This window comes from Bacillus rossius, chromosome 2 (genome assembly GCF_032445375.1).
Source record: "Bacillus rossius redtenbacheri isolate Brsri chromosome 2, Brsri_v3, whole genome shotgun sequence".
In the NCBI taxonomy this organism is placed as follows: Eukaryota; Metazoa; Arthropoda; class Insecta; order Phasmatodea; family Bacillidae; genus Bacillus; species Bacillus rossius.
In genome coordinates this window covers 37,796,272-37,816,976 of record NC_086331.1, presented here as the reverse complement: position 1 = coordinate 37,816,976, position 20,705 = coordinate 37,796,272, and the positions used below count along the sequence as shown (strand labels likewise).

Below are 20,705 nucleotides of genomic sequence, written 5' to 3'. Positions count from 1 at the left end.
CTGTATGTATATTGCGTGTCCAGTGTGTTTACTATGTGTTCATTATGTTTCCAGTGTGTTTACTTTGTGTTCATTATGTTTCCAGTGTGTGTACTGTGTGTTCATTGCGTGTTCAATTTGAGTACTATGCGTCCATTGTGTGTCCAGTTTGTGTATGGTGTGTCCATTGTGTGTATTGCATGTTCTTTTCCTTTGTTGAATGTTTGTCGTTTCGTTAAGTGTGCGTAGTTAAATCTGTTGTCCACTCTAAATAATTAATGATTAAAAACCACTTTGTCTTGATAAATTATTTTTCAGGTATTCTTGGTTCTTTAGTAAGCGTAAAACATGTTCCGTCCGTTGGTCTTAATGCTGGAAATTTATTTTAACGATACTTTAGTTTTTTTTTGACTGCTTATAAATATGTTATATTTGTTATTCGATGAAGTAGGTCTTGTTTTTTTCAGAAACGATTGGTCTATACGCCTGTCATTGTACTTGGCCTGGCCTCGTGATCCGAAGACACTTGGCCTATACACCTAACATTGTACAAGACCTGGTAGGAAGGTATTCCAAGTATCGAAAAATAAGACTTCCATGGTAGGCACAGCGACTATATATTTATTTCGTTGGACAGTTGTAACGCCCCTCGTGCCTCAATATTAGATTATTTTAAATTAATAAATAAAACCCTGGAAACTGCTGGGTTCAAAAATATTAAGAAAATTAAAGTTATTTACCAGAGCGGGCACGAGGTGGTGAACAAGACAATTTGGAACTCCCTGCACACAGTCAACTTGGGAGCTAGTGGATCCTTAAAATAGATTAAGGTATATGATAAATAAATAAACACTACATAAGTAGCTTGGTCTATAGGTTTCCCTGGTTTATTTAAATAGGTTTTGTTTTTGCTTTGTTTTCGAATTCACAATAAAATATATTAGCAAGTAACAAAAAGGAGGGCCGGCCCGAAATTATTTAAAACAATTTATATTATATTAATTACACATCATCACAGAACAAAAAATTTAAATACTCCACCATATTAGATTCTTTCACTGATTACATTGTTTATCGTTTCTGCTTATTTTACATATTCTCGGGGATTGAGTTCTTAAGTCACTCTTCGCTGGTTTGTATTTTAATAAATTTAGCTCATTTTAAGAGAGAGATATATTTCTAATATCACCCGGATCTTCAGAGTATGATGTTGGGCCGGGAAAAATTCTCTTCTTAAGGGGACTCGGAGCTCGATGTCCCGAATAACATGCTGGGAGCAAATTCGTCTCCCAGCAATTGGACCCTGTCTGAAACACAAGTCAAATTCCAAACGATTTAGACCTGCTTCCAGACAGTCAAAAACAGTCGGCGCGAAAAGGCCAACAAACGGGAATTCGGGAAGAAAAAGAATACCGGAGTAACTCACCAAACAGGGTGTAGCTCTGTGCCGGAAATTAGGCAATTCGTCACTTTTTTTAAATTTTTCTATAATTTTAAATTTTTTTTTGGAAATCTTATTTTTTAATTTATATGGTTGTTAAGGAGGTGATTTACTCTTTGGTAGGCCGGTGTATGCCACGTGTTTAAACTTTGTGCCAGTGGACCGAAGCCCCCTTTCTCAGGGGGCCTATCTGATATTTTGCTGTCTAATGTGGACGTGGGCAGCTTGGTTGAAATTTCTCTCGCCTGCAGTCACGTCCCGAGTTTGTAATATTATTTCTCTTCATGACCAAAATTGCATAGAGCAGCTTCTGGGCTGCAAGCTGCTACTTCTGAGAGGCCTGCTGAGAATAGCAAGTCTCGTCACGAATGGGTCTCCAGTGGACCTGCATTCCCACCTTAGTGGCGTTTTCTGCCCACCCTCCCCTCTCTCTTCACCACACCTTAGTTCTGAGAAATCAAGCCAGGAGCAGTGACCTGACGGGAACTTAGCCAAGACGATGGCCTAATTCAAGGAATTTCTCCCTGGTCTTACAGAGACGTCCACGGCATCTAGCGGCAGAAAAAGTAACCACAGGCCTGGACGCCAGCGTGCAGAGCACACCCTCATGACACCTGGTGGCAAGTCAGCTAACGACCTCAGTTAGTTCCCCTTTACGCCGCTAGAAAGCAGCGCCGCGGCGCCATAAAGCACTATGCTTTCTTCTCGCGGCCTGTAGAAGTCGATTGTTTGTTGCCTTCCTGTTACCGCCGGTAGAGAGCGCGCATGTCGTGTTGTTGTCACGCCCGCCTCGGGCACCTCCGCATGTTTTCGGCCCTGAGCCGAACCTTCCCCCCCTTTTTTCCTAGGGATGAGCGCCCGATTTAATTAGAAGCTTTGACCGCCATCGCCGGCACTTAGTTCTCCGACCTCGGCTACTGACCACGTCTTCTCGGCGTCCTCTGTGCTAAGAGGCTTTTCGCGGCAATGGCGAATTCGTGTGCACAAGAATGTAGTCAGCTTGCTTTGGGATCCCAGTGGTACAGTAGTCAGTCAGATGTAGTATTAAGAAAAAGTCATGTGTAGTTAAATTTTATTATTTTTTTTATTTTCCTAAATATTTAGTTTCTTCCACGCATCCGCGAATTCTCGGTACGCGCCATCCTGATGTCAGCGCGAGACACCTCACGAGCCCTGATTCCACACCCTGTTTGGTGAGTAATCCAGCATTTTTTTTTTCCCCCAAATTCCCGTTTGTTGGCCTTTCGCGCTGACGGTGTATGACTGTCTGGACGCAGGTCTAATTCGTTTTGAATTTGACTGGTGTTTCAGACAGGGTCCAATTTTCTGGGGAGAGAAATTGCTCCCTGCATGATCTTCGGGACCTCCAGCTGATTTCCCCCTTTCGAAGAGTTTTCCTCTCGGTCCGACGCCATCCTGGAAAGACCCGGGTGATATGAGCTATATATATTTTCCGCTTGCATAGAAGGAACTAAATTCATTAAAAAGATACCAGCGAGCAGTGCTTTAAGAACGTAATCCTCAAGAACATGTAAAATCAAGGAAACTAATATATATGTAATCGTTGGGAGAATCAAATTTTGGTGCTATACTTGAAATTTTTGTTAATGTAATCATTTGTTTGTTAAGGTGTAATATGTATTGTTTTAAATAAGGTAGGGGCGCCCCCGTAACTTTGTTAATTGCTAAGATCTTTATTATCATGTCGAAAAAATGCTAAAACAAAACCTCTCAATAATAAACCAGGAAAACCTATAGACCAAATTATTTATATAGTGTATTTATTTATCATTCCTTCTTCTACATAACGATCCACGAACTCCCAAGTTACTAGTGTGCAGGGAGTGTAAATTTTGTCTTGTTCACCGCCTCGTGTCCCCTCTGGTAATTAACTTTCATTTTCTTAATATTTTGCCCAGCAGTTTCCAAGGTGTTTTTAATTAATTAAAAATAATATAGTTTTTGGGCACGAGGGGCGTTACAGCTCCAGGGCTCAGTAGATGTCTCGCGCCGACATCAGAATGGCGGGGATGGAGAAATGCGCGGATGACGCGGCAGAAATAGAAATTTAGTAAAATAAAAAAAATTAATAAAATTTAACTAAAACACGACTTTTTTCTAATCACTACTACTGACTGGCTACTGTTTAACTGGGATCACATACCCCAAGACAGCTGACTACATCCTTAATTGAAGGCGATTCCATTGTAGCCGCGACAAGAGAGGGCGAGAACTTCTGCCCGACCTGCAGCACGGTTAGTAGCCAGTGGCAAAATACTGAGTGCCGCAATGGCGGACAAAGCTCCTAATTAAAACGCGCGGTAGTCCCTAGGGAAAAAGAGGGGGAAGGTTCGGCTCTGGACCGAACATATCCGGAGGTGCCTGAAGTGGTCGTAGCCACGACTTCAGTTGTTTGCGCCAAAGGGCAACTGCAGCTCTCTCTACCGGTGGGCACAGAAAGCAACAAACAATCGACTTCTACGGGTCGCGATTTGAAAGCATAGGGGCATATGGCGCCGCGGAGCTGCTCTCTAGCGGCGTAAAGGGGAACTAACGGGGGCGGTGAGCTGACTCGCCACCAGATGTCACGAGCGTGGGCTCTGCACGCTGGCGACCAGGGCCGAAATTACTTTTTCTGTCACTAGGTGTCGTGGAGGGCTCTGTCGGGCAAGGGAGAATGTCCTTGGAGTGGGCCACCGCCTTGGCGGGGTTCACCAAGGGCAATGATCTTGGGCTAAATTCTTAGAATCATGTGGGGGGTGTAGGTGGAGTAAGGGGGGGGGGGCAGAAAACCGCAGAGATGGCTGTGAACGAGCGTCCACTGGATACTCAGTCGTGCCTGAGGCTCGCTGATCTAGGCGGCCCTCTAAGAACTACAGCTTGCACGCCAGAAGCTGCGCTCTGCAGATCTAGTCATGAAGCGAACTAAAATTACGGACCCCGGGCGTGCCTGTAGGCGGGAGAAATTTCAACCGGGCTGAATACGACTACATTAGACTAGCAAAAGCTCAGATAGATCCTTGAGAAAAGGTGCCTCGGTCCACTGGCACAAAGTTTAACTACGTAGAGTACACCAGCCTAACAAAGTGTAAATCACCTCTTTAGTAACCAGATTTTAAGAAAAATAAAATTTCCAGAATTAATTAAAAATTATAATAACAAATTTAAACAAACGTGTCGAAATTCCTAATTTCCGGCACACAGTTATATTGTATAGAGTATTTTTCGTAGAGAAAATGATAAATAAACTCCAAAAAATGTAATGTGAAATTTAATTAATTTTTTTTTAGCCTTTGTCACTTTAATCACTGGCCGAGAATCAAACCAAGAATGTAAATCCATCTAGTCAATCTTACATGAATAGACGATTTTATTTTTAATTTTTTTCCGAATTTCTAGGTAAATTATTATGAATTTCTGATATGGCCACCAATAGGCTATGTCATCAGCTTACTGGAGGCTGGTAGACTAGGAACGTTAACTGCTTTTAAGATTTTTTGTCATATTTTATTCAATAAATATTTTTTACCTAACATTAAATGTTTTACATCAATCATGTATCGAATCCAAAACAGGAATCAATCGAATCATTTATTATTTTAATAAGTGATTTTTTTATGAATTTTTTATTTCTTCAAGAATTAATAGCTTTATAAATACAGATTTCAATGTTGGTGGCCAAGATGGCGAACAAAATGGTGGGTTCGCTCGCAATAAATAGTTGTTGCACTCAACGAAATAAAAATTTAACTAACATGTCGGTAGCACCCTCTAGAAAACGAAAACAATATGTAGGATCCATGATGGCGTTTTCCTGCAGAAGAAAACAAGAAAGCGGAATTGACATTATACTAGCTGGCGACATATCTACCTTGGCGTTCGTGGTTGGAGGTCAGTTAGTCGTTGGCTTCCATATGGAGGAAGGTTCCGTCGCTTTTTTTTTTTTTTTTTTTGCTATCGCCAAGTTTGAACAGAGGACTCAGAAATCCTTGACGTTAGTGCGTTTTTAATTAAAAAATTATTTATGCTTTATTGAAATAATTTATTATATATATTTTCTGATTTTTATTTAGTTATTTACGAATTTCTAAGATGGCGAACGTGATGCTATAACTTCAAAATGTTGCAACATTTTTTATAAAATTTTTATAAATATTCGTAACTTTTATCAATTTTATTTCATAATAATTACGTATTTTCAAGAAGGTGGCCGTAACGAAAATGGCAAAATGATATCATAATTAAAAATGGCAGCTATAAAATCCTAATAGTGGTTTTCATGACATCGGTGGCTTATGGCGGCTGGCTTTTAGTAGTCTTAAGCTGCTTTTACTCACTTTTATGTTAAATTAATGTGATATTTAATTAAATAGTTTTTTGCAGCATTCAAATATCCAACCAAGGACAGAAATCGATCGAAATAATCATTATTTTAACAAGTGATTTTTTATGAACTATTTCTTGGTTTTCAAGCTAAAAAAATTACAGATTTTCAAAATGGCGGCCAAGACTACCGACAATATGATGGACGCCCTGACAATAAATGATTACTGCACTCTAGTGGGTAAACATTAAATCAATATGGTGGATGCAACCTCTAGCAGATGTCTTCTGTACTACGTGACACTAACATTCCTAGAATCAATTACTGAAAAACAAGATGGCGGCAGAACTCTCTAGTAGGTAATGTTTGTTGACTATCGCTCCTGGTAGCATGTATTGAAAAAAATAAAATGGTGTCTTGGTCTCGAACTGGTGATAATATTTATTATTCCTTCAAATAAAAAAAAATTAGAAGCGTGAATATTTGTGTTAGTTTTTACATATACCTTAAGTAAATCTCAGCCTGGTAATTGTCTCTATGGCCGTGCGAATAAAAGCGTATGTTTTCCATCCCAGAGGTCCGAGCCTGGATGGTTCGAATCACAGTGCTTTCAATGTATTTTGTATAAAATATTAATTAAATATGTCTTTAAGGACAATAATAACATTAGGATGTAGTGGAACATCGGGCTTACGTGCATGAGACAGAGAGCTGCTGGCGCTCTCTAGGAACAAACACCAAAAACCAAGATGACTGAATCCCAGTTGGCGGCCTCCAGCAGACGAAAACAAGAGGGCGGAATACAAGATGGGAGCAAGGTTCAAGGTCAGAGGTCAAGGTGAATGACATAGGTCATGGCCAAGTTCATTCAAGATAGCCTGGGTGACGTCAAAATCCAAGATGGAGGAACCCGCCACCTCACACCTCACTCCGACTCCAGCTGCTGGACATATATGTTTATATACAACTTTCGACGCATTTGTGAACAACTTCTAGCTTACTTTACCTTGTTAACTTTAGGTTTACCACTCAAGGTAAGGTAGCAAACATGTCTTCTTGCTACCCCTTATTAGATCAAAAAGTTTTTGCAATTTAATTTAGATATGATGTAATTTCATGTCGCATCAAAACTGGGTATATGGACTTATGCTATACTTTTGGTTTCGCTCGTTTGGCTGTCACCTAAAAACCTCATTGTTCTTTTAAAGAGAGGCACCTGAGCGCACTAAGGTGACCTGCTAGCTTGACTGCCGAGCGACCACTAGCGCCGGACAACATGGCTGTCCGTATCATCCACACGGCGGCCAAATAGCTTTTTCCAATCAACCAATAAAAACACAGCTCTTTTAACACATGATTTTGCCTGCTGTAACCCCCGGCAGTTCTGAGTTACTTGCTGGAACTATTATTTAGGGACTATTTAAGAATTTTATCAGACTTAAAAAAAGGTTTTTATTTAAAGTTTTAAATACATTTTAATTATTTAGTTGTTTTATTTAGATTTAGTTTGTAAGTAATTAAGTTTGATTAATAGGTTTTTAATTTTTTTAAGTTTTTTATTTACTCTTATAATGATATTTACAAATGATGAGTTTATCAGGAAATGTAAGTTTTAAGAGAAAATTCCGAAGTGGTCAAAAAATAACCTTTTTAAGATTATTATTCTAGCTTACTTTTAATTCTTTTGAAAAATGATATTATACAGTATATAATTTTACGTAATTTTTCAAAAAGAAACGAGATAGTGAACTTTAAAAAATACATTAGCGTATGCGTGGTTTGTGGCGTGAATGTTGAGACGGTAGGAGGGAGTAGGGGATTTGATGAATGACGTATGAAAGGAGGAGAGAGTGTTGTTTCTTCGTCTCGACATTAAAACTGTGTGTTTCGTACGGAATACTGAAGTGGTGTACAATGTAGAAAAGATTTTTACGACGTAGGCACTGAGGCGTAACGCAACAAGAAACTACGCCCGGCAGTGCTGTGTGTGTGTCATGGTCCGCCATACGGACGGCCCACATAAGCTACAAGTTTCACGCAGAATTCCAATATACTGAGTGATTTTGACAAAAGTCTAGATAGAGGTTTGCCATGTTTTTTACGAGAATCTTAGTTACAGGTAAGTTTGGATCTTGTCATATTTTCCCGGCGAGCACGACGAAACTAAAGAACAGTGTTGACCCAATTAAACTTCTCCTGCGGCGCCGAGTTAACTTTTTGTTTCTGTAACAGTGTTTATGAAAACATGATTTTACACTTCCATTTAAAACTTTATCTAATACAGAGACAGTTATCCACGGGGTTCTAAAAATAAAACTCCTCTTAATCGCGTCTCACGAACTCAGGTTGGACAGGTTTATGAAATGTTTAAGAAAAGACTTGGGTCTGTTATAGTACAAGGTTTAATTAATGGTTGTTGTTTGGGTGGTAAAGAAGCCTGTTTTTGATTTTATTATTGATATTTTTATGTGTTTAAAATTAGAGCATATTTATATTTGTTATTAATATAATTTGTTTAGGTGATAAACCTGAAACTTGTAATATCTAGTCATCTTAGTGAACATTGATTTTATCGTCCTTTTTTTGACATTTTCATATTGTAAAGCATTTATAAAGAGGGCAAGTATGATGAATAATTTTTTAATATTGTTATATACTATTTACTGCGAACTTGTTTTGCTATGCTTAAGCCTAAAATGTATGACTTTTAATGAAAAGTTTGTAGTAAATAAAAATAATTTAGAGACAATTTATAAAATTATTCCAACTCGTCTTCTACAGTTTCATGCTCTGCTAAATTGTGTTTTGGGAACTTCCGGGTGGGTCAAGAACAGCGGGGTTAGTTTTGATTGTAATTACCAAAAAATAATTCAATTTATGTGTTTACTTTCCTGCGATGCTTCTAGCCGGTCGTTCACACTGTGGCCAAGCCCAGGCGGGAGTGCATCCTGACCCTGCGGGGAAGGTGATTGTCCCTTGAGGTGGCGGAGCTGTTGCCGTCTCTAGTATCCGAGACATGATCCAACATGTGCACGGAATGGGTGCATTGAAGCGAACACACAGCCTCTCCGCACCAAGTGGATCCTCTGCTTCCACGTGGGCACCGCTGTTGGGGGCGAATCGCGGTGACCATGTTGGGATGGTTAGTCTCAACCTCTGGTCGTAGCATCGCCTTAACTGAAGAGGACAGTGCCGGGCGTAACCCTGCCGCAGTGCATCCTCAATTGCATGCATTGGACCAGAAATGGTGAATTGGCTGAATCTGCGGGCAACAGCAGATGCGTTTGAAACCTTTCTGGGGGGTTCGACTACCGAGCCTCGGCGTTTCGACCCCAAAGGGCCCCATTGTGAATGGATCAGGCCTATTGTAATGGACGGACCGAGAAAGACGCCGCTGTGTTCAGGTGCACTCGGGCTTAAAAAAGAGCTGTAAATTGCTCGACTAGGTGTGATATGTTCCTCTAGTCCAGTGGTTGGGGGAGGTACCGAGGTAACCACGAGGCCCTCCAGTTGGTCTGTCATTTCTAGCCAGGGCTTCCTGCGATCGCCGCCGGATGAGTTCAGGCACTTCCGGGCCTTAATCAGCTGTAAATCTGTCGGACCGAGGTATGGTAGGTCGGAGGGTAGTCCGAGGAGACGAGGACATCCAGTGGAATAACTCTGAAGAGTGGCAGTCGGTTAGCTGCGGGCGAACGGTCTGCCGAACTGACGCCAAGTTATTAGAAGTACGGGAAGAATCCATGAAAAATTGAATGGTGTCCCGCTGAGGTTTCCTTCAAGGCCCTGGATTCTGATTGGGTAGGACTCGTACTTGGTAGTGGTGCTCCGATCGCTTGGAGCAGGCTCCAAGGGTTCCCTAGCCTGATACGAAGTCGACGTCGTGAGCGACGACACAGCTCCGGTACTAGCCTGGATAGCTAACAGAGGTTGGATAGTCCTCCACCGGACCACGGGATCATTGGGGTTTTGAGAGGTCCCAGAGTGATGTGGGAGATCGGGGAAGGCGCCAGCAGTGCTGATAAAGTCTTAGGGCTCAGGACACAGCCAACTGTCTGGTTAGCTGAGTGTGGTAAGGGGGCTGAGGCGGTGACTATGCTGGGATGGTGGCCCCAGCCACTGGTCATTGCCGAAGCTCTATTACCCTGTCGATCAACAAAAAGGAGCGATCCCTAACAGTTCTGTTTTTCTTAAAAGCTCTGGAATGTTTATAAAAAGCGAACTGGAATGCTACCCCCACCCTACCCTATCAGGGCGCATATGTGGGAGTGGAACGTGAGAATGCCGGCCGTACAGTCGGAATAAACTGTGGCCAATCCCAAGAAAATCGGGCTAAGGCTACAAAGTGCGCCACTGCTAGAAGAAGCGAGTTGCCAGTAGTTTTTTTATTGTTATTAACCTTAAGCATGGCAATGAGTTTGGGCTGGATTTCCAATTTGCAGCGAGCCGATGCCTTAGCTAATTTACAAGCCTTGAGTGTTGTGGTAGAGGACAATGAGGATTTAAATTTTTTGCTGCTAAATTCAGTGAGTCATATGATGCAGAAAACTGTTGAAGAGGTAGGTTTAGTGGAGGAAAAGGAAGTTAGTGGCCCGAATGGAAGAAAAATTTCTCCTAGAGAGTGTTGCTTAAATTTCCCCTTTACAGCAGGTTTTGTGGGGAAGTAGAAAAGTAAAGAGAGACCCAAATTTTGGTTTAGGATTTGAGTGTGTTGAAGTGTATTGTAGGGAAATGCGATTGAATTGCTCGTGATGTAGTCGTAAGAGGGATATAGGAAAATTTAGATTGGAGGAAAGTAAAGGATTTTTTATGGGATAATATGTGTCCACGTTGTTTAAAATTGGGATTGATTCAGAAATATGTTTATCGTTTTCAAAGGGTGGAGGTAAGCACACTAGACTTTGTGCAAACGATCGTGCAGAATATAATGATTATTGGTCTGGAACTTTCAAAATAGGGAACTATATGGCGCCCACGAGTGTAGATGATCTAGGAAAAAGGGTGGGAGAAGTAATAAAAATTACTAAAACAAAGTGAAATTTAAGTAAAATAAAATACCAGAAATTATATTCACACACATACAAACATACGCAACATGTTGTAATAAAATTGAAGAACTTTTTATGAAAATTAGGGTTGAATAAAACCCTTAATCACAAAGTATCTCAAAAATGTGCATTAATGAGTACGAATGAATTATTGTGAAAGCTGGCTATATAAGTATCCAATACCAGCACAAATTTGACATAATATTTTGCTTCTACGAATTTCCAAAAGAAATTGATAATGATTTTACCCTTTATTAACATGGATATTATAGAATATGATGGGATAGAGTAACTGAAACATTACAAGTCCACTCTATCATCTTGAGACTAAGTACATCACATTTTAAATAACAGTTTTTACACGTGGTTGGTTATGCTGCCCTGAAAATATACATACGGGCAGGAACCAGCACTTCCCATCAATATGGCTGCGGGAGATGTTTAGTTAGGCCACGCTAGAACCAGGGGCAGACGGAAAAACTACAACTGTTATGGGCACCGTACATTCGGATGTGCTGAAACAGAGTCCCGTTCAATTATAGTATGCGATATAAACGTGGTGAGCTCTTGGCCACTTAAGAACCGACGTACAATAATAAACTGATTTGTGCCAGGGCTGGGAAGGAACCCACGAAACTTGCCACACGAGCATGTCACTTCGGTGTCATAATAAAAATGATTAGCTCTTTTACCCTTATTTTTTTGTGACATTTCAGTGAAAAGTTGACGAGCTGATAACTTATTTTTATAATTAATGTAGGTACATTTATAAATTTATAATAAAAAATAAATATAATGCAGTGCAAATTTACAATTTTGCCTCTCTCAGAACGTAAACCCATAATTCCTTGCACCGAAAGTCAGATAGCAACTAACCAAGTATCGTAGTTCATCTATGGCCGGTGTCTCACCATGCGGTTGAACCGGAGAGGTTGCCAGTTTCTAATAACTGATTTCTTCGAGATCAACAGTTTACAAGTTTGAATTTGCCAAATTTAAGTATTGTATTATTGAGAGACCTGCATTGTGCATTCTATGAAAAGATGTCAAAAGAATATTTAGCCAAAAAACGCTGCGGAAATTTTAGCCGCAGCGGCAGAAACGCATAGTGTATGTAACACAGGCCTAGACTTGGAAATTCCAGTAAATTTCGGGACTTTTCAACACAGAATTCGCCTCAAATAAAAGAAGAGTTCTTCGTGATTTCAGATGACTGGATCTTCGTACAAACTATGCCGTTTTTTGACTTCCATGTTCTGTTTTTAGGGTAAAAACAGACTTAGAAGAAATAAAAGTGTCTGTGCAGGAGTCTTAAAAAGTTTTTTTAATGTTTTGCTTGTATACCAAGATTATTTTTGTGGAATCATGCCCAAAGTCATCGAACAAAGTACCCGTAAATTTACGACGAATACGGCCAATTCACTTAGATCCAGCATTGTTCGTAAGTTTAAGGTGAAAATGTTTGTTGACGCAGGGAACCGCTGAGGACGCGCTCCGACATCGGGATTAGCGGCGAGTGCCTGGTGCAGTGCGCGCTGCAGAGGCAGCGCTGCCTGGCCGTCTCGCTGGAGGTGGTCCTCGGCGGGCGACAGCGTTGCTTCGCGCTGGACCGCTCCTCCGACGTGGACGGCGGCGCGCTGCAGCCGGCGCCCGACCACGCCTTCTTCAACAAGATCTGTCTGCAAGGTGACTCAACTCGTGCGTGTCTTCGTGTCTTTAAGGAGGTCTTGCACTTTTCATTTTCGACGTGATAACGTCTTATAAATCGATGAACGCTGGCTGCACGCACGACAAATTGTCACGTTTTATCTGAGCCGAGCGTGCAAAAACCGGCCAACCACCGTGCGAGAAAATCTTCTATAATATCAAACAGGTTAAGGCGGGCTTTTTAACTAATTGTTTGTGATTATATTTAAACAAATTATTTTAATTAAATTTGCAAAAACTGTAAATAATATTTAAAATTTAAAAAGTATGCAATTTTTCATCAATATTTTCTTATGACGTTATCACGTAAAATTATCGTCCGTAAACCGACTTTACAGACAACCCCCTTTTTTTAATGTTGTTAGGACCTACGCCAACAGTAAGAGTCTACGTTTTCTGCTTCGAAAGACTTTTGCGAGCTGCGCAATGCCCAAAACCAGTGCAATTTAGTACTTCCTTTAGTTTTTTTCCCTAACTATCTACCAAAGTATATGTCTTACAGAAAACCATTTTTGTACAACAAATATTCTAAAATTTAAGCTTAAATCAAGCTCCTTTTGTTTAGAAGTTACAACTCTTGGAATAGTGGCAATTTGTTTTCTTCAAAAGATATAAGACCGGTAATGTATCGTGCTTATATCGGAAAAAGTACAGTGCCTATATTTGAATATGTGTAAAATCATTTTGAATAAATGTTGTAGAGTAAGCTTGCGAGACTTTATGGACACCATTTCATAGCTTTATATCAGATATTGATTAGTTCTTATACGGGCTCACTAACTCTATCGACAAAATTTATATTTATTTTCAAAACTGCAAATATACTTCATTGTTTTTCCCTATATTTTTGAAAATGTAAAAGAAAAATTTCTTATGAAAACAAATGTTTTGAACGTTATTATTTATTTTTTAATGATTTTACACATCTAAAAATACTGGGAAAAAAATATTTTGAAATTAACATAATGTTTTAGTATTTACAACATTTTCGATACTTAAAAATGTAGGTTTTTATAATAAGTATCGAAAATAAAATAAAAAAATTGTATCTTGAAAACTAAATGTCTTATCACAATGTTTTTTGGATAGATATATGTCTCATGATCTGCACTATTTACAAAATATTTATTAAATGATAACTACAAAAATAAAAAAAACATGATTATTTTATTATAAATAAGCCAGTGCCGGTGGTCTCAAACTTATGTTAGGCACTGTACTCATCCTACGAGGGAAGTTGTAGGCGATCGATTTGATTTAATCTATTAAGGTTTAATTTGAGTTGAAAGAAGTAGGCGCGTAGGGTGTTCTCGATCAGTTCTCAGGTATGCCTGGTAGCTATGGTACATTGTACCGGAATTGTGGTGTTTAGAGTCGGCAAATATGGAATGTGAGGGGATTCGAGGACAAATGACTGTACGAAGATTATTTGTGAGTGATTAAGGTACGCCATTTAGATCCCCCTCCGCCCCCCTGGCTGAGCGAGTCCTCTGAGACGCTCCGCGAGGCAAGGTCGCCATCCACCCCAAAAGCCGGAGCTCCGTAGTGCCGGCCAGTTGCAGGGTTACTGGACAAGGAACCTCACCACCTCCTCACCAACCCACCTAAGTGGGCATCGAGCAACTCCAAGGACAGCCGGTCATCGGTTCGATGCCGGGCAGCAGCTGTGGACCTTTCAAGTACCTTTATTGGTGCTAGGTCGTTTGCTCTGCCAACAGTTTGTAAAAAAAATATTTAACTGTACCTTTTTTTAGTTGTAGTTGGCCAGAGTTCTTTGCACTATGTCGTTTTCCGTTTGCTTCACTTTAAGTATGAAATGAAGTATGTAATATTTTTTTACTATGTCCTAAATAGTGCTCGACCTAGAGTTGCAATGGATAGAGTACGATGTGAAGTATTTAATAATATTAAATTTGGACACTAGGTCGTGAAAGCGTTAAGACACAATACTGTGTACAAAAATACTACTCTACCATATTTTTCTTCTGACCAGACTGAAATTTTAACTTTCAATGCTAGGCCGTGAGAGGAATATACATAAATATTTTTTTTATGTTACGTATATTTTATTTTATTTTTTTACTTTGTGTGCTTGATGATAGTCCATAGACGACTGTAGTCAATATAGAAAAATTCCAAAAGTATAAATTGAAATATATATTATTTATAATTTTTCTTACCGTGCATGTAAGACCCTGGGAGGAGGTGCTGGGTGGTTCTGGCCCACTGGCCCGGTGGACCTCATATGTTACGTTGTAACAGAGGTATGGTACGTTGTGGTGTAATTATGGTACACAGCGAAGGTTTCGGGATAAATTAACGTATGCAGTGTGTATGAAATGAAGGTATGACAATTTGGTCCCTCCCCCTTCCCCCCTTACACACCAACCAGGCACAAGTTGACCACCGAGACGCCTGCACGAGGAAAGGTTGGTGGCCAGTTCCGAGAGGTCTAAATAAAAAAAATTAGCTTCGGCATGCGTCCCCACCAAATATCCTCCCTCCCTCTCGATACCTAGAGCAAGTTCACCCGCCACCCAGGTTACCGCTCTCGCCGAAAGGAGTGCGCGAGGCTCGGTCGCCCGGTAGCTCCGAGGTGATTAAACCGATTAGCTTAGCTTCGACACGTGTGGTTCCCCCACCCACCCCAATGCAGCTCCAAGTTTAGCAGGTCGTCGGTTCGATGTCTGGCGGCAGCATCAGTGGACCTCTAGCGTTAGGCCGCTCTGCCAAAGTACGGAAGAAAAGTTTAATTTATCTTATTTGGTTCTTTTCACAATTTGTAACTGGCCAGAATACTTTTCAGAGTACTTTCGTTTTTCGTTTGCTCTGTTTAGAATTGCAAATTAAGACTATAATATTTTTTTACTACGCCTTAAATGGCGCTAGACAGAGAGTTACGCTAGCTAGAACACAAAATGTAAGGTATTTAATACATTTATCTTTCGGTGCAAGTCCATGAAAGAAATATATTTTTTAATGCAAGCACTAGACAGAGAGAGAATATACACAATTTACTGAACTATATAACCAAGATAAATATTATTATTTTTTTCCATTTCATGCTTGATGCTAGGCAGAGAGACGACTCTACACAATATATTAAATTTACAAAGTACAAATTGAAATATATATTACTAGTAGTATGTAAATGGGGCTACTGAGACTAGCGCTTACGCGTGGAGCCGAGAGCCGGTCCGCCATCTTGGATTGTGACGTCACGGTGGCTGTCTTGGATGACCTTGACCTTGGCGGCCATCTCCAATCCACCATCTAGGATGACATCATCGCCGCCATTTGGTTTTCTCGAACATTCCGCCATTTTTCCCCGCCATTTTGAATGATGACGTCACCATTGCAATTTTCGTTACGGCAGCCATCTTAAAAATCCGTAACTTTTATATTAGAAAATCGGGATAATTTTTAAAATTTATAAAAAAAATAATTAATCTAATTTAATAATAAAAATTTAATAAAACATTAGTTTTTTTAAATTTATAATAAATATACACTTACGTCATGGAACTCGGAGTCCTTGGTTCGAAACTGATGAGGTAAAAAAAAATGGCGACAGGTCCTGCCTCCACAGAACACGGCAGACAGACCTCCCACCACTTATCCTTACGACCACCATCTTTATTTTTAGAAATTTGGCATGTTTTGTAATGCCCGGCATCTTGGATGACTATGACATCATCGCTACACTTTATGTTACATCCACCATATTGGATTCTAGAATGTTACACTTTTTGTTATGGCCACCATCTTAAAAAACTGCAATTTTTATGCTAAACAATTGAAAAAAAATTTTTAAATTATAATAAAAATGTATAAATAACATTTTAATAAAATGGTATTTAAAAAACGCACTTATGCATTGAAGTCCTCAGTTCGAACCCGGTAAGAGCCAAAATTTAAAAAAATCTTCGACAGATCCTTCCTCCACGGTAGCCGTCAGCAGACTAACCTCCCACCACTAATACCAAGGTATATATGCCACCAGCTGGTATGGCATCACATCCGCCATTTTGTCTTCGTCCGCTGGAGGCTAACATATTGTTTTCGTCTGCTAGAGTGTTACCCGCTAGAGTGCAATAATCATTTATTATTATTACTGTGACACCCGCCATCTTGTCGTTTGGGTGCCATCTTGGAATTGTGTTATTATTTAGCTAGAAATTAGGGAAAAATTCCAAAATTCACCAAAAAAAATTTACAATCAATTTACAGATTGATTCGAACAGTTCCTGCCCTTGGTTCGATACTCGTTCCATGCAATAATTTTTAATTTAATGTAAAAAATAATGATTTCAATAAATCATGTTCAAAATCATAAAAGAGACTTAAAATCCTCTACTACCAGCCAACAGTAAGCTGTTATGACCACCATCTTGGAAATTAGTATTTGTTGACCCATAAATTTGGAAAAAATTCTAGTATTCATCGAAAAAATCACTCATTAATTAACTGATTGAATCGATGGTTGGGAAATGCACAAAATGAAGTAATTTAGTTTAAAATACCACAAAAGTGGCATGTTCGGAAAAAAAATTACCACAATTTCTTTTTCAAACATAAATTTTATTACATAAATTCTACACTGCTACAAGTACAAAAAAACACAAGCAATTTACTAAAGTCTTGAGAAATTCTCGATCCAAACATTCTTTGTAGAGTACAAAGTAACAAGTCCTTGACATATCTTTAAATGACTTTTCAGTTTATCAGGTCGATTAATTAGTACACCACATTTTTTACATAGAGAAGAATTATCGATTTCATTAAAAGGACAGTGGTATATTTCATGCCGTTTTGTACTTGGAATATTTGCTAATGTTTTGCCACAGAAGATACAGCATGATTCTGATGAAGGTTCAACCCGTCCTTTGCAAAACCACATGTGTCGTTTTAATCTTCCATTGTGTATAAACTGACTACAACACATGTTGCAATGATATTTAATACTTTCAGAGCTATTTTCACAGTTGTGTATTACATATTCACGTAATTTCAAGTTTTTGATTTTTCCACAGTACGTACAGTTGGGTGATGGAACACCGTTGGATGCTGCTTCCTTTATCAATGTCACTGGTACTGTTGACAACCATTGTAACACCCCTGAAATGTTAACTTCAGAAGTATTGAGGTCTGCTCTGCGGAAGATGTTATACGCGTCGAAATCTCCTGCTTTGCTGAGAGAGTAGGTTTAACTGTTGACGACATTGTCATCGGGCTCTGCACTGATGATGGTAGACCTTCGATCCAAGTCGGTGTTGATAGTGGTAATTAGGCAAACGAGTTCTCAAGAATAGCTAGATACTGGTCTATTATGTTAATCAAGTCTGACTATCCGATCCGTTCATCGCCGCAGCCAGAGACGGACTGAAGTTCATATCGCCAGGGTCTCACTTATATATTCTCATTAGCTGGTTCAACACATAAGTCAAAACTACAATCATGTTCATTATACTTGCACTTAACTTTCTCGGAGCATTTTTTATGATGTCTTTTTAAGTTATCGAGACATGAAATTAGTTTATTACATTTTATACACTGAAACAGTATTCTTTGAGCATTATTCGGACAACCGCTTATTTCATGTCTGCGCGCATTTTATTTGTAGGTTTAGTAAATGATGCACCACAGTATTTACACTGACGCGATGTACGCTCTTCATTAATTGAAGTCTGCAATGCTGATGTTGAAACTTCAGCTGATGCTGGAACAGCATATATCGTTCTCTCCTCTGCAGTCGATGGTGCCGATGTCGTCAAGATCTCCGCGAATGTCGACACCGCTGTCGTTGTGCTCTCCGCTGTCGCTGTCATATCTGTTGTTGACATTGGTGCCGCCAGGGTCCACGATGTTGATGGTAGATCATCCATCCAGATCGACATTGGAACAGTAACTAAACTCGCCAAACTAACTGAAGAGAGCCGGTCCGTACTGCACCGCGGCCAGAGGTGAATTGAGATTCCAGTCGTCTGAACCATGCTTATATACACGAGACCTACTGTTATAGTACACGTGTCAAATTATTGACTGTATTTAAAATCAATTTTTATTAGGTACCTTAAAATTATAGAAATAAAAACACACAAGTTCAAGTTTTACACATTTATTTATAAATATTACACAAATGGATATTCGGTTAAAGAATTACGCATTTTCGCAAGCAAAGTCTTTAATGCTGCACGAACTGCCTCGTCTACTCCGGTTCCAACTGGCTCGTCGACTCCAGTTCCAACTGGTTCGCAGATCATAGGTTTCCAGCTGGCCATCTTCTGCGCTGTCGACAACTCCGGCGAGACATGGTCGATCACGTCCGTGACCACGTCTGCGCCTGGGCTTTGCCTCAGTGCTAGTTGGAACAGATTCACTGCCTAAACTTTGACGACGAGACGCACGACGTTTGGACCTCTGCGTAGAAGCATCACAGGTCACAACAGGTTGCAACCTGACCATGTTTGGTGTTGCACGTACAGACGAGGCGACTACCTCAGCGATGCTAGCAGGAAGGATTGTGTGCGGTCTCATGTGATAGACGGCACAGTTTCCAGGTTCGCCACAATCTAATAGCTGCTGAGTCAATTCGTAGGACACAGGAAAGTGCGCAAACCGCCAATTCTGAGCGCTTTCATCTCAGGTTTCCGTATATGTACGTAGATACCCGACATCCCAGTAGCTGTACTCGACAGTGCTGAAGCTAGGTCTTACGCTCACGTACATGTTAGCAGGTTGAAACGTAAACATCTTCTTGCAGGTCGAACGACAACTGAAGGCACGAATGGATGCACGCCTTTTATATATATATATATATATATATATAGGCTCCTACAAACACTGTGTGTGCCATTTCTGCATTAGCTGCGAGTTTGTACCGGCACATACTCGTTCAAACTTGTCACGTGGCTGCACATCATAAATTACACTAAGCTTGCGTGGAGAAGGACAGCCAAAGTCGATCTGTAGGTCTACGATTTCAACTGTCGCATCACACAACTTGCTCAGCCATTTATTCTGCTCAGGTCCAGCAACATAAATTATTTCGTTTTGAAGTAATAAATCTTCAATAGTGTTTTTCACTTGGTGGTATGGAATTTTACCTTCGTCCCACTCTAGGCCATGTTAGTATTTGCATAGCCATTCGTTGGTGCGTTTCGATTTTTCGTCTAATAATTTTCAGGGATATGGAGGTAGGAAGGTGCGGGATCGTGACTTGTGTCCGGAGGTAACGCTAATTTGCTTGAGCACGAATCCGTGTTGGCTCTGGATAGCTTGCAGGTTGCAGTACATCTTGACGCTAGCAATGCTCGGTCGTAACTAAATTAATATCGAAAACGAATCAGTATTTATGTCAGAATTTTCACAAGTTTGTTTCTACAATTATACGATGCAAGCCGATCGTGAAGTATCAGACGAAAAGCATAGTTGTTTGGTGGAATATTTCTGCTAGTTGATATCTCGATCCTACAGTCGATGATGTTTGAATTTATTCGATCATCCTGTTCGGAAACGTCAAACACCATTAACGGAGCCTTGTTCTTGAAACTGTCGGGACTCAGTATCGGTGACTGTCTCCGGCCATAGTAAGCTTGCTGAAACTTGGCATACATTTGATTTGCGAGAGGAAATCTTCCGTTATCAAAGTCCATGTTCATGTCGAAATACGGATAAATTTCGCTGTCTAAAAATATTTTTACATTACGTATTTGATAGTTATCAAATACGGAGCGACTTACTCCTGCATTGAGCTGTCTCCCGGTTTGAAGCCCGACGATGATGTATCTTGGTTTTTCCGTAGCAAGGTTGGACTTTACTATCTAATTAATACGTAGACTATGAGGCAAGCCAGGATAAGTTTCCAGGCTCCAGGACCGGAATGGCACATCGAAGTTCTTGCCATTTTCTATGTTCTTCAACATCTTGACTCGTTCAACGGTGCTCACTTGGATGTGGGGCAGCATCCACTCGATAGACTGTAGTGTTAGCGAGACATCTTGAGGGTTTTCTGCAGCAGCGACAATTCCATTAATGTGCGTGTTGGCTAGAAGCAGTACGAGCTCTTGTTTCAAATTAATGATTATATGCTTGTAGTCCTTAGTGAATCCAAGAAGCATGGACAGAGGAACAAAAACTTCGAACTTTCCTTCGGCATAAACAGGAAGCTTATATTGATCCTCGAGAGCAGACAGTTCATTTGGCGTGA

At 40.1% G+C, this 20,705-nt stretch overlaps 1 protein-coding gene across 1 annotated transcript in view; it reads left to right on the top strand.

Moving 5' to 3' along the window:
- The window catches only part of LOC134528880 (uncharacterized), a 530,965-nt gene that overhangs the window by 354,138 nt on the left and 156,122 nt on the right, over nucleotides 1-20,705 (top strand). Inside the window, exon 23 of the mRNA XM_063362546.1 lies at nucleotides 12,264-12,475. Coding sequence (XP_063218616.1) covers nucleotides 12,264-12,475 — 212 coding nt within the window. The remainder of the gene's footprint in view (nucleotides 1-12,263; nucleotides 12,476-20,705) is intronic.